Source organism: Mobula hypostoma, chromosome 14 (assembly GCF_963921235.1).
Source record: "Mobula hypostoma chromosome 14, sMobHyp1.1, whole genome shotgun sequence".
Taxonomy (NCBI): domain Eukaryota; kingdom Metazoa; phylum Chordata; class Chondrichthyes; order Myliobatiformes; family Myliobatidae; genus Mobula; species Mobula hypostoma.
The window spans coordinates 46,894,047-46,907,830 of record NC_086110.1 but is presented as its reverse complement, the minus strand read 5'-3'; the positions used below and the strand labels follow the sequence as shown (position 1 = coordinate 46,907,830).

At 42.0% G+C, this 13,784-nt stretch overlaps 1 protein-coding gene across 1 annotated transcript; it reads left to right on the top strand.

Annotated features, from left to right (window-relative positions):
• Nucleotides 1-2,955: 2,955 nt before the first annotated feature.
• On the top strand, nucleotides 2,956-13,765 carry cog8 (component of oligomeric golgi complex 8). Its single transcript, XM_063067484.1, has 4 exons — nucleotides 2,956-3,513; nucleotides 5,730-6,548; nucleotides 9,954-10,122; nucleotides 12,310-13,765. Exons 1-4 carry the CDS (start codon nucleotides 2,956-2,958, stop codon nucleotides 12,630-12,632), a joined length of 1,869 nt encoding a protein of 622 aa, XP_062923554.1. The 3' UTR covers nucleotides 12,633-13,765.
• Nucleotides 13,766-13,784: the final 19 nt, after the last annotated feature.

The window sequence follows — 13,784 nt, the reverse complement described above, 5'->3', positions numbered from 1 at the left end:
GAAAAAAGCCGAAATAAACAAGCTAATTGATTAGGTGCCGCCCGGCACGTATATGTCGGTCCAAATCAGAGACGACGCAATCGGCAATCATCTCTGATCTGGGCCAACGTTTACGTGCCGGCAGCACCTAATTAATTTGCTTGTTTATTTTGGCTTTTTTTCTTAAAGATGTGCTGGGTGCGTTCTGGCCAGTGCTGTATTCTTTGCAGCCTGGAGGTTGGGGACCACTGAATTATAAGTCACTTATAAGTCAATAGCATCATAACATTTTAAGTAATGTTTGGATATTAAACACACAGCGCATATTTTCCTCGTATGAACATATAAAATCATTGCAACACACCAATATCGCTGAATCAGTGGGAGCTCTGGGCTTGTTTTCCTGCAACAACACGGTCCCATCGAGGGGTGATGGGAGACAGCGATACTCGAAGGGGGTTCCTTTTGTCCAGTCTATTCCGCAGTTTAGTTTTCGTTGCATTCATTGCGGAAAACTCCGCTTCGCAGAGATATGTTGGAAATGGAAGCAACGTTTTCAGTGCTTTCGTAGCTATCTCAGGATATTCAGCCCTGACTTTGATCCAGAATGCCAGCAGAGAAGTTATGTCAAGCATACTTTTCAGCCCACCATCATTTGCAAGCTCAAGGAGTTGATCTTTTTCCCGCGCTGACATGGATGATTCACCGGGGACATTCACAAATGACTCACGGACCCATTCCTTTGCACGTCTTGAGTCACTGATGACCTCGTGTGCGTTAAGGTTCAACAGTGCGTGACAGGGAATGAGGAAAGGTGCAGCTGACTCATATCATTTCATATCGCCAAATCATATTGTTTCCTCGCGGCCCGGTGGTTGGGGACCACTCTTAGCACGAAGAGAGTCCAATCAGGATGCTCACTCTCCCCCTCCCGCTCAAAAAAATCTATTTCCGGGATATTGTATATAATTTCCAGGTGTCGGGGAGCCACTATCAGGGAGACTCCCGGAATTTCTGGGAGAGGTGGGATGTCTGCTGAAGTCCATTTGCCCAACACCTGAGTCGATGTGGTAGTAAAACTGAAGTTTAAGGGCACAAAAGATGTGATTTTCGGGAATTCTCCAGCTCAAAGGATTGTGAGGGCTAGATTAATGCAGGTAATTGAAGGAGATAAATATATATACTGTACTTTTTTGAAAGTTTGGTGTATTGAAAGACACATGGAACTAGCACAGAAGAGGAACTGAGTCCTGGGAAAATCAGCCATGGCAATGGTGGGCCAGTTAGTCTCCTCCTGCTTCTATTTTCTTTTATCTTTATATTCTTTTAATCTATCATTTAACTCTGGTGTTATATTAGCACTACTTTTATTATCCTTTCTGTTATATATTGTATACCATATAAAGTACATCATTCTCTTCCAGGTAATACACACAAAATGATGGAGGAACTGAGCAGGCCAGGCAGCATCTATAGAAAAAAGTAAACAGGCAACGTTTCAGTCTGAGAGCCTTCTTCGGAAGAAGGGTTCTGAAGGAAGGTCTCGGCCTGAATCATCAACTGTTTACTCTTTTCTACAGATGCTGGCCTGACCTGCTGAATTCCTGCGACATCTTGTGTGTGTTGCTTTGGGTTTCCAGCATCCGCAGAGCTTCTTATGTTTGTGCTTTTCCAGGTGTAACATTCTGCTACCAGCAAAGGTCCAGCTCCAACACAGTATTGAACAGATTTATGACATGCCAACTGATTTCTCCCTTTATACTTCATTATACCCAAAGGGTTCCATTTTCTTTGTCGTACTTTGCTTCAAAAGTAATCTGTGTAAATTCTATAGTTAGTTCTAAGTATCAATTATATTAAATCAAATCTATTATGTCAAGTGAATGAAGTCTGTTTAAGGCAGCCGTCAAGCTAATGGATAGTGATTTAACTGATATAGTCACACCTGTAATTTCAATTGCCACTCATTACATAATATTTCTAAAAACAAACTGGAGACTTTTGCAGTGTTAATATAAGATGCAGTTCAAACAGACTGAAATCTAGTTTTGTATATGATTACTAATGATTCTTAATAAGTAAAACAACGTATATTCCTCTGCCCCAACATTAAAAGCTTAATGATATTCAGAATTACCTGTAAATGTGAATATTCTCATTGAGTTGACCAAAGCAATGCATGGAAATCCTTAAACACTAGGAATTCTGCAGATGCTGGAAATTCAAGCTACACACATCAAAGTTGCTGGTGAACGCAGCAGGCCAGGCAGCATCTCTAGGAAGAGGTGCAGTCGACGTTTCGGGCCGAGACCCTTCGTCAGGACTAACTGAAGGAAGAGCTAGTAAGAGATTTGAAAGTGGGAGGGGGAGGGGGAGATCCAAAATGAGTCAAAATGTGGTCGAAAAGTTGAAGAGCCTTCTCTCACTGCTCCCCATCTGTAATTTCTTTGGCTCTTCAACTTTTCAACCACATTTTGACTCATTTTGGATATCCCCCTCCCCCCTCCACTTTCAAATCTCTTACTAGCTCTTCCTTCAGTTAGTCCTGACGAAGGGTCTCGGCCCGAAACGTCGACTGCACCTCTTCCTAGAGATGCTGCCTGGCCTGCTGCGTTCACCAGCAACTTTGATGTGTGTTGCATGGAAATCCTTCGTAGGGTACTGGTATATTTGTAAATGATAATAACGTTTATCATCTTCATGTGTGCCAATTGAACATTAATTACTACATATTACTAAACTAAACGAATTTTTAAAAACACAATTTGATTTAAAGTTCTTCGGGAGTTGTTTCTCAAACCTCCGTGAAGTCGCTTAGCAAGACCTCTAGACCTAAATATCAATAGATTTGCAAGCTGTGAAGGTTTCTTGAACTGGGCGGCATTGCCGTTGCCTAGCAACTGGAACCTCGGCTCCAGCTGTCAGACGCCTGTCTGCATGGCTGTTGATAAAGTTGCGTTATTGAAACCGGAAGTCATGCCGGCCACCAAGATGGCTGCGCTTGGGATTGACGTGGAAGATGAGAGTATTCTTGCTTCTATTTTCAGGGACTCTTTTCCGGAGAATTGGAGAGAGAACCCCGATTTCACGTTGTACCTGTCCGAACTCAGCTCGTACGGAGTGGACAAGCTGAACCGTGAACCCGAACGGCTGGCGGAGGAGCGGGCCCAGATCCTTCAGCAGACTCAAGAATTGGCCTTTTGCAATTATAAAACCTTTATTAAAACGGCAGAATGCACCAAGGAGATCTACCGGGACTTCGGGCTGGTGGAAAAACACGTCTCCTCTGTCCTAGACAAGTTGCCTGCGCTGAGCGAGAAATGCAAGCAGTTCATCAAGGAGACAGAGGAAACTGGCGCCAGCAGAAGGATGAACAGTCTGACCCTTAATCGCCACACTGAGATCCTCGAAATCCTGGAGATACCGCAGCTCATGGACACCTGCGTTAGGAACTGCTACTACGAGGAAGCTCTTGAGTTAGCCTCCTACGTGAAGAGATTGGAGAAGAAATACTCTTCTATACCCGTCATACAGGTACTAACCTGTGGGGTTTTAGAATTGCTTAATGAGACTTGAAATAGATGCAATTGAGTAGTTAAGACCAAGTGAAAGTAAGCTTATTTGGAAAAAGTGTGTGTGTGTAACACAACAAAACAACTATTTGGAAAGTAGCTTTTTAAAGAGTCACAAAGTCACATAGCACTTAAACAAATCCTTTAGCCCACTGCGTCTTTCCCAACTCAACTTTTTATTTACCCCAATTCTACACAAATCCTCTTTTATTCTCTCCATGCTCCCAACAGCTCCCCCAGATTCTTTGCTCACCCACTAACATAGTGGCAGTTCGCAGTGATCATTTAGCCTACCATTCCGTACATCTCTGGGGTGTGGGAGGAAACTCAAGGGTGGCAGGGAAGAGAAGTGTGTGCAGTCACAATTACGACAGAGAAAGTACTCAGGAAGCTGAATAGTCTAAGGGTAGATAAATCTCCCAGATCAGATGGAATGCACCCTCGTGTTCTGAAGGAAGTAGCTGTGGAGATTGCGGAGGCATTAGCGATGATCCTTCAGAAGTCGATAGATTCTGGCATGGTTCCGGAGGACTGGAAGATTGCAAATATCACTCCACTATTTAAGAAGGGGGCAAGGAAGCAAAAAGGAAATTATAGACCTGTTAGCTTGACATCGGTAATTGGGAAGTTGTTGGAGGCATATGACAAGATAAGCCGAACTCAGCATGGTTTTCTTAAAGGAAAATCCTGCCTGACAAACCTATTACTATCTTTTGAGGAAATTACAAGTAGGCTAGACAAGGGAGATGCAGTGTATGTTGTATATTTGGATTTTCAGAAGGCCTTTGACAAAGTGCAACACATGAGGCTGCTTAACAAGATAAGAGCCCATGGAATTACAGGAAAGTTACATACGTGGATAGAGCATTGGCTGATTGGCAGGAAACAGAGAATGGGAATAAAGGGATCTTATTCTGGTTGGCTGCTGGTTACCAGTGGTGTTCCACAGGGGTCTGTGTTGGGGCCGCTTCTTTTTACGTTGTACATCAACGATTTGGATTATGGAATTGATGGCTTTGTGGCTAAGTTTGCTGATGATACAAAGATAGATGGAGGGGCCGGTAGTGCTGAGGAAACAGAGTCTGCAGAGAGACTTGGATAGATTGGGAGAATGGGCAAAGAAGTGGCAAATGAAATACAATGTTGGAAAGTGTATGGTTATGCACTTTGGCAGAAGAAATAAACGGGCAGACTATTATTTAAATGGGGAGAGAATTCAAAGTTCTGAGATGCAACGGGACTTGGGAGTCCTCGTGCGGGATACCCTTGAGGTTAACCTCCAGGTTGAGTCAGTAGTGAAGAAGGCGAATGCAATGTTGGCATTCATTTCTAGAGGAATAGAGTATAGGTGCAGGGATGTGATGTTGAGGCTCTATAAGGCGCTGGTAAGACCTCACTTGGAGTACTGTGGGCAGTTTTGGTCTCCTTATTTAAGAAAGGATGTGCTGACATTGGAGAAGGTACAGAGAAGATTCTGGGAATAAGAGGGTTAACATATGAGGAACGTTTGTCCACTCTTGGACTGTATTCCTTGGAGTTTAGAAGAATGAGGGGGGACCTCATAGAAACATTTTGAATGTTGAAAGGCATGGACAGAGTGGATGTGGCAAAGTTGTTTCCCATGATGGGGGAGTCTAGTATGAGAGGGCATGACTTAAGGATTGAAGGATGCCCATTCAGAACAGAGATGTGAAGAAATTTTTTCAGCCAGAGGCTGGTGAATCTATGGAATCTGTTGCCATGGGCGGCAGTGGAGGCCAAGTCATTGAGTGTATTTAAGACAGAGATTGATAGATATCTGAGTAGCCAAGGCATCAAAGGTTATGGTGAAAAGGTGGGAGAGTGGGACTAGATGGGAGAATGGATCAGCTCATGATAAAATGGCGGCGCAGACTCAATGGGCCGAATGGCCGACTTCTGCTCCTTTGTCTTATGGTCTTATGGAAACCAAGGCACCTGGAAGTAACTTCACACAGGATCTGGGATCAAGGTTGATCCAGTGTTCCACTGTAGTGCCCAACTAGTCCTTGGGAAGTTTGAGTTTTTTTTTTAACAACTCTTGAGTATTTGAGTCGTTTCTGTTCATCTTGATTATTGTTTCAAATAAGCTAATGTAAATAAGTTTTTTTTAAAAGATGGACTGTTTAAAAAAATTTTTAAATGGCATTTCTCTCACAGGGAATAGTGAATGAAGTCCGTTCCTCTGCACAGTTGATGTTAAACCAACTCATCCAGCAGCTACGCACCAATATCCAACTGCCAGCTTGCCTCCGAATCATAGGCTATTTGAGGAGAATGGATGTTTTCACTGAAGCAGAATTAAGAATAAAGTTTCTTCAAGCACGAGATGCCTGGTTGAAATCCATGCTTGGCTCCATATCAGATAGTGATCCTTATTTCCACATAACTAAGACAATTGAAGCTTGCCGAGTTCATCTGTTTGACATCATCACTCAGTATCGTGCCATTTTCTCAGATGAAGATCCATTGCTACTTTCCAGCAATCACACTGTGAATGAAAGTGCCATTTTCCATGGCTGGGTAGTGCAAAAGGTTTCTGAGTTCCTAGGAACCCTGGAATTGGACCTTCAGAAAGGAGTTGGTAGCCGCTTAGATTCATTGCTAGGTCAATGTATGTACTTTGGACTTTCTTTCAGTCGAGTCGGAGCAGATTTTCGTGGGCAGCTTGCCCCTATGTTTCAGAAAGTTGCTATGAATACTTTTGAGAAAGCAGTTCAAGAAGCTGTGGAGAAGTTTCAAGAAGACATGAATTTGTATACCTTAATTTCTCCCCCATCAATGTTGGGGAGTACTATCCCTATGACTCTGCCAACTGAGCAGCCTGGAACTCTGCAGCCTCCAATGGTACTTCTAGATTTCCCTCCACTGGCATGTTTTCTAAATAACAATTTGGCGGCTTTTAATGATCTTCGACTCTGCTGTCCCCTGGCACTTGCACAGGAAGTAGCGATGTGCTTGGAAGATGCTCTTGTGAAGGTATTCCATTGCTACTGCAAGGAAGTTAGATAAATGCTAAGACAAAAATATCTTTAGATAAGGTGCTGATGAATAAGCTTAGGGACACAAATGTTCTGTTGCAATTTAGTTTAATTAAAATCGTAGTTTACTCTTCTCATTAGCCATCTCTTTTGTCTCTCAAGTTTTAATTTAATCTTGTTTTTCCTTGTATATGAAATTGTCAAATCCTATTGTGCATCATTGTTCTGGGGCAAAAATCAGAGATACCATTATCAAATATCCAAATCAAAGATGGTGATATTACTGGGATGATTCAAAATTTGGTTAAGAAAGATGGCTAGTAAGAAGAGGACAGAATATATGAGGAAAATTCTGGAATTTTGAGCCTGGTAGTTGAAGAAATAGAACTAAATATGTGATCGGGGATGTATGAGCAAGATTTAGTGCAGGATATTTTGGAGTGTAAACAGCAAAGTCTTGGGCAATGACAAAACCTTCCAGAAAACTTGGTGGTAAATGTACTGCAGAACACTATTACTTGCCTAATAATGGAACCTGAGCAGAAGCAAATTTGTTTTCTTTTTTAAATAAGTAAAATAATGTTTCCACTGAGCTTTTGGAACTTATCTGAGAAGTTTCATTATTATTCCAAATGTCTTCCCTGGATATCTCTAAGTAATGTAGAATCAATATTCAATTTCACCACTTGACATGGCCATCTAGAAGTATCTGCTTTTTAACAACATTCAAACCCTTTCCACTGCAGTACTCGAGTTCTGTACACATAGGAGAACTTCCAACTCTCTGTTAGAGCTTTCAGGTATGACTTTCTTTTCAGGATCAGCTAAACAGTTTGCTTCCTTTCATTATCTTTTAATATATCCTCAGGAGATGCCTAATAAACTGGCCATTGAGGGTATACTTGTTTTTTTTTGCTTGCTGTTGCCCATCTACTTCGATTCAACGTGTTGTGCATTCAGAGATGCTCTTCTGCACTCACTGCTGTAGCGTGCAGTTCTTCGAGTTACTGTCACTTTCTTCTCAGCTTGAACCAATCTGGCCATTCCTCTGACATCCCTCGTTGACAAGGTGTTTTTACCCACAGAACTGCCACTCACTGGATGTTTTTTTGCCTTTCGCACCTTTCTCTGTAAACTTTAGTTGACTGGCATGTGTGAAAATCCCAGGAAATCAGCAATTTCTGAGATACGAAATCACCCTGTCTGGCACCAACAGTCATTCCACAGTCAGAGTCACTCAGATAACATTTCTTCCCCATTCTGATGTTTGGTCTGAACAACAACTGAACCTCCTGACCATATCTGCCTGCTTTAATACATTAAATTGCTGCCACATAATTGGCTAATTAGATATTTGCATTAACGAGCAGATACAATTAATAAAGTGGTCACTGAATGTATGTTGTCTAGCTATTTTGAGTTTATTGCAATTTGGAGAACTTCAATGTGTTTCATATTTACTTAAATTTTTACCTGATCCAATTCTCGATTCTTACCTACTTTAACATTTTTAACATTCTAAATTAAATTTTCATTGACAATCTATTCTATAAGAATTATTCTGTCCATGATCCAACCAGTTCCCCTCCATCACCTCCCTCCTCTATTTGGCAGCTGCTCACAGCTCCTCCCACTTCCTCCAAACTCAGGGGTAGCCATGGGCACTTGCGTGGGCCCTAGCTATTCCTGCCTTCCCGTTGACTATGTAGAACCATCCATATTGCAAGCCTACCCCGGTAATACTCCCCAATTCTTCCTCTGCTACATTGACGACTGCATTGGTGCTGCTTCATGCACCCATGCTGAGTTCATCAACTTCAGCAACTTTGCCTCCAACTTCCACCCTGCCCTTAAAATCACTTGGTCCATTTCTGATATCTTCCTCCCTCAATTTCTCTGTCTCCATCTCTGGAGAAAAACTGTTGACCAACATTTTTTATAAGCTTACTGACTGCCATGGTTATCTTGACTATACATCTTCCCACCCTGTCTCCTGTAAAATTGCTATTCACTTCTCTCAGTTCCTCTGTCTCTGCTGCATCTATCCAAGGATGTGGCTTTCCTTTCCAGGCCATCAGAGATGTCCTCATTCATCAAAGAACAGGGTTTCCATTTCTCAACTGTTGTTCCCGAACATTGGCGCTCACCTCATCTTTCCTCTTCCTTGACAGGGATAGAGTTCCTCTCAGCCTTGCCTACCACCCCATGAGCTTCCACATCCAACACACCATTCTTTACAACTTTCCCCGTCTTCAAAGGGATTCTACCGCCAAACATACCTGTACCTCCTCCTCTTCCCCCCCCCTTTGCTTTCCACAGGGAATGCTACCTCCATGATTCCCTCTTCCATTCATCCCTCCCCACTAATATCCCTGCTAGTGACCAAAGTGCTACACTTGCGTCCTCTCTTACCTCCATTCAGAGTCGCAAACAGTCCTTCCAGGTGAGGCAGCACTTCCACTGCAGAATTGCGAATCTGCTGGGTCGTCTTTTGTATCCGGTGCTCTCGATGCGGCCTCATCTGCATTGGTGAGACCTATCCTAAAGTGGGGGACTGCTTCATCGAGCACCTTCACTCTATCTGCCAAAAGCAGAACTTCCCGGAGGCCAAACATTTTAATTCCCATTCTGTTCCAGTTCTGACATATCAGCCCATGGCCACCTCTCATGCCAAAATGAGGCCACCCTCAGGGTGGAGGAGCGACACGTTGTATTCCGTCTGGGTAGTATCCAACCTGCTGGCGTGATCTCCTGGTAAATAAAACATTTCTTCCCTTCTTCTGTTGCCCACTCTGGCTTCTTGCCTTTTCTCACCTGCCTGTCACTTCCATCAGGGTCCTTTTCTCCTTTCCTATCAGATTCTTTCTTCTCTAGCCCTTTACCTTTCCTACCCACCTGGCTTCACCTGTCACCTTCTAGCAATCCTCCCCACAACTTTTCATTCTGGCATCATCCCCCTTCCTTTCCAGTCCTGCTAAAGGGTCTCAGCCTGAAACGTCGACTGTTTATTCATTTCCATAGATGCTGCCTGGCTTGCTGAATTCCTCCAGCATCTTGTGTTGCTCTGGTAGAATAATCCCACATGTTTTATTTGGCTTGGAATATGGGAGTTACTTGAAATGCCAGCATTTTGTTACCAAAAATGATTCCAAAGTGTCCTTCAGGGTAGTAATTGTAGGATGACTTGATCCTTGGGAATGAATTCCTTAAAGTTAGTATATATTGTACTGTAATAGTGACCTTCAAAACACTTTGGTGTAGTGGGGAGAAGGAATTGCGTACTTATGCTGTGTGATATACTCTGTTTGTAATAACAGTGATTGATCTGGAGGAAACAATAACATCATGTTAAGTGTAAGTAGCTGGCCAAAAAAAAATGTTTTCTAATTTTTTTTTTGTATAGGTTACAAAGCTAATTCTTGCTTTTCACCGAGCTGAGGAAACTGCTTTCAGTGTGAAAGAGCAGGAACTGTTTGTCCAGTTCTGTGTTACATTCACCGAAGATCTGGTTCCCTACTTGAATCGATGTTTACAAGTGCTTTTTCCACCAGCACAACTAGCACAGATACTTGGTATGTAGTAGTCTGATCATGAGTGGAGTGTGATGTTCTCCTGAGGGGTTGTCTATTGGTGGATCCTCAGGTGGCTGTAGAGGCCAATCCAGGATTCACATACAGTATGCTGATGCAGTGTTGGCAAGCATAAGCAGTGGCTGTGGTTACTGATTTGGGTCTTTTGGTTTTGCATTCTCTCCTTTTGCAGCTGCTGCTTGTTCTGTGCGACACAGCAGAGATCACTGTCATAATTGTACTTTGTATAATACTCCCATTTATGTTCATTGTCAATAACATCAATCTACTTGGATCACAATCCTACCAGGTTGACAAATGTGTAGAGCTTTTACAGGTATATTAAGAGCAAGAGGATTGTAAGGGATAAAATTGGTCCTCTTGAAGATCAGAGTGGTCGGCTATGTGCGGAACCAAAGGAAATGGGGGAGATCTTAAATAGGTTTTTTGCGTCTGTGTTTACTAAGGAAATTGGCATGAAGTCTGTGGAATTAAGGGAAACAAGTAGTGAGATCATGGAAACTGTACAGATCGAAAAGGAGGAGGTCCTTGCTGTCTTGAGGAAAATTAAAGTGGATAAATCCCCGGGACCTGACAGGGTGTTCCCTCGGACCTTGAAGGAGACTAGTGTTGAAATTGCAGGGGCCCTGGCAGAAATATTTAAAATGTCGCTGTCTACAGGTGAGGTGCCGGAGGATTGGAGAGTGGCTCATGTTGTTCCGTTGTTTAAAAAAGGATCGAAAAGTAATCCGGGAAATTATAGGCCAGTAAGTTTAACGTCGGTAGTAGGTAAGTTATTGGAGGGAGTACTAAGAGACAGAAACTACAAGCATTTGGATAGACTGGGACTTATTAGGGAGAGTCAACATGGCTTTGTGCATGGTAGGTCATGTTTGACCAATCTATTGGAGTTTTCCGAGGAGGTTACCAGGAAAGTGGATGAAGGGAAGGCAGTGGATATTGTCTACATGGACTTCAGTAAGGCCTTTGACAAGGTCCTGCATGGGAGGTTAGGAAAATTCAGTTGCTAGGTATACATGAAGAGGTGGTAAATTGGATTAGACATTGACTCGATGGAAGAAGCCAGAGAGTGGTGGTAGAGAATTGCTCCTCTGACTGGAGGCCTGTGACTAGTGGTGTGCCACAGGGATCAGTGCTCGGTCCATTGTTATTTGTCATCTATATCAATGATCTGGATGATAATGTGGTAAATTGGATCAGCAAGTTTGCTGATGATACCAAGATTGGAGGTGTAGTAGACAGTGAGGAAGGTTTTCAGAGCCTGCAGAGGGACTTGGACCAGCTGGAAAAATGGGCTAAAAAATGGCAGATGGAGTTTAATACTGACAAGTGTGAGGTATTGCACGTTGGAAGGACAAACCAACATAGAACATACAGGGTTAATGGTAAGGCATTGAGGAGTGCAGTGGAACAGAGGGATCTGGGAATACAGATACAAAATTCCCTAAAAGTGGCGTCACAGGTAGATAGGGTCGTAAAGAGAGCTTTTGGTACATTAGCCTTTGTTAATCAAAGTATTGAGTATAAGAGCTGGAATGTTATGATGAGGTTGTATAAGGCATTGGTGAGGCTGAATCTGGAGTATTGTGTTCAGTTTTGGTCACCAAATTACAGGAAGGATATAAATAAGGTTGAAAGAGTGCAGAGAAGGTTTACAAGGATGTTGCTGGGACTTGAGAAACGCAGTTACAGAGAAAGGTTGAATAGGTTGGGACTTTATTCCCTGGAGCGTAAAAGAATGAGGGGAGATTTGATAGAGGTATATAAGATTATGATGGGTATAGATAGAGTGAATGCAAGCAGGCTTTTTCCACTGAGGCAAGGGGAGAAAAAAAACCAGAGGACATGGGTTTAGGGTGAGGGGGGAAAGTTTAAAGGGAACATTAGGGGGGGCTTCTTCACACAGAGAGTGGTGGGAGTATGGAATGAGCTGCCAGACGAGGTGGTAAATGCAGGTTCTTTTTTTAACATTTAAGAATAAATTGGACAGATACATGGATGGAAGGTGTATGGAGGGATATGCTCCGTGTGCAGGTCAGTGGGACTAGGCAGAAAATGGTTCCGCACAGCCGAGAAGGGCCAAAAGGCCTGTTTCTGTGCTGTAGTTTCTATGGTTTTCTATGGTATCCTTCATGTTATGTAATTGAATTTCCTTTTGTTTTTGGACAGGTGTTCCTCCCACTCAGATTCATAAATATGGCTCCATTGGTTCCATTAATAAAGGCGTTATACTAGAACTGCTTGATTTTATCCTCCCCAAGAAAGAAATTATAATTCCACCCAAGAACAGTCTGGATGTTGAACTGGAACATATCCTGTCAGTGGAAACCACTTTGCACAGTCCGGGATTAGAAACAAAAACTGAGATGCTGAGTGAACAATATTCTCCAGTGTCTTCTGCTGTGTTGAGTGGTGGAACAGAAGAAGTCAAGCCAGCTATGCCTGATGTAGATGGCCAAAGAGCAGAAGGTATTTCACAGTCTTTGGCGTAGGCCTATTTAAGTTAGAAACTGAGACTGTATACATCTGTGATTGGGATCTGGGAACACTGGACTGGGAGTATTTGGTTATTAAATGTTTAAACAAAAGGGAAATAAAAGATCTTGATAGTCAAGGTGAGTTAAGAACCAATATTTTTCCAACAGATTGTAAACTTTTAATAATATTAACAGTTGATAAATTTTCTTAAGTTATGAAATCAGACATTTGTATATCGAAGTCTTAAATCATCTATTGAGAATTTCTGATGTAAACAATTGTATAAATAAAAACTGAGAAACCAATGATTGAATGTCGGTTTAAAACTAAGTTGGTCTGTAATATGTGGATAAATTAATTGGCTACTAAATTACTGTCATGTGTTTGTAAGTAGCAGATTCAAGTAGAGTTGATGGGAATGTGGGGAGAATGAAATGGAATTATTGTGGGAACAGGGACTTGATTATTGCAGGCTTGTTGAACTGAAAGGGTTGTTTTCTGTGTGCTGAATCACCCCATGACTGGACTTCATCTTGGAGTACAAATGGGCAGTTTCCAACGATCAGCTGAACAGTTTCCATTTTTTGATATATATTTGCACACGCTTGCGCAAGTTGCGGAGCTGAAAGCCATCAGGTCTCTGCTGAAAGCATTTTAGCTGAAATTTCATGTACTCGTTTTAATTTATTTGGGGCCTTTTTTGAAGTCCTGTTCTCAGAATGTTCATCAGCTCTAATACTAATGATAGAATAACCAATAAGCATTCTAACACTACTACTAGGTCTTAATGTTTGTGTTCCAATTTTACTCTAGAAATGTGAAATCACTTGTTTGGGAGAAGATAATGAATTTAACAAAAAGGATTAATGAATTTATGTTAAGTCTGATCTAGGTGAGCAACCAGTGTGGCGTTGCATCTTTTTAACAATTCATTTTGGGAACTGATGGTTTACAGAACTTGTATGGAGTTGTTCTGAAAGCATTCAGGTGGCGGAAATTCTGAAAATAAAACTTGTACTAATGGCTATGAAATATTTATTATGGGCAAGTGTGGTGTTATATATTGCAATGTTGACATGGGAAACTTAAAATTATTCTTAAAATTCCCAAAGCATTCTTTCACTCTAAATACAAGACAGGTGTTTTAAAATTATATATAGGACTTA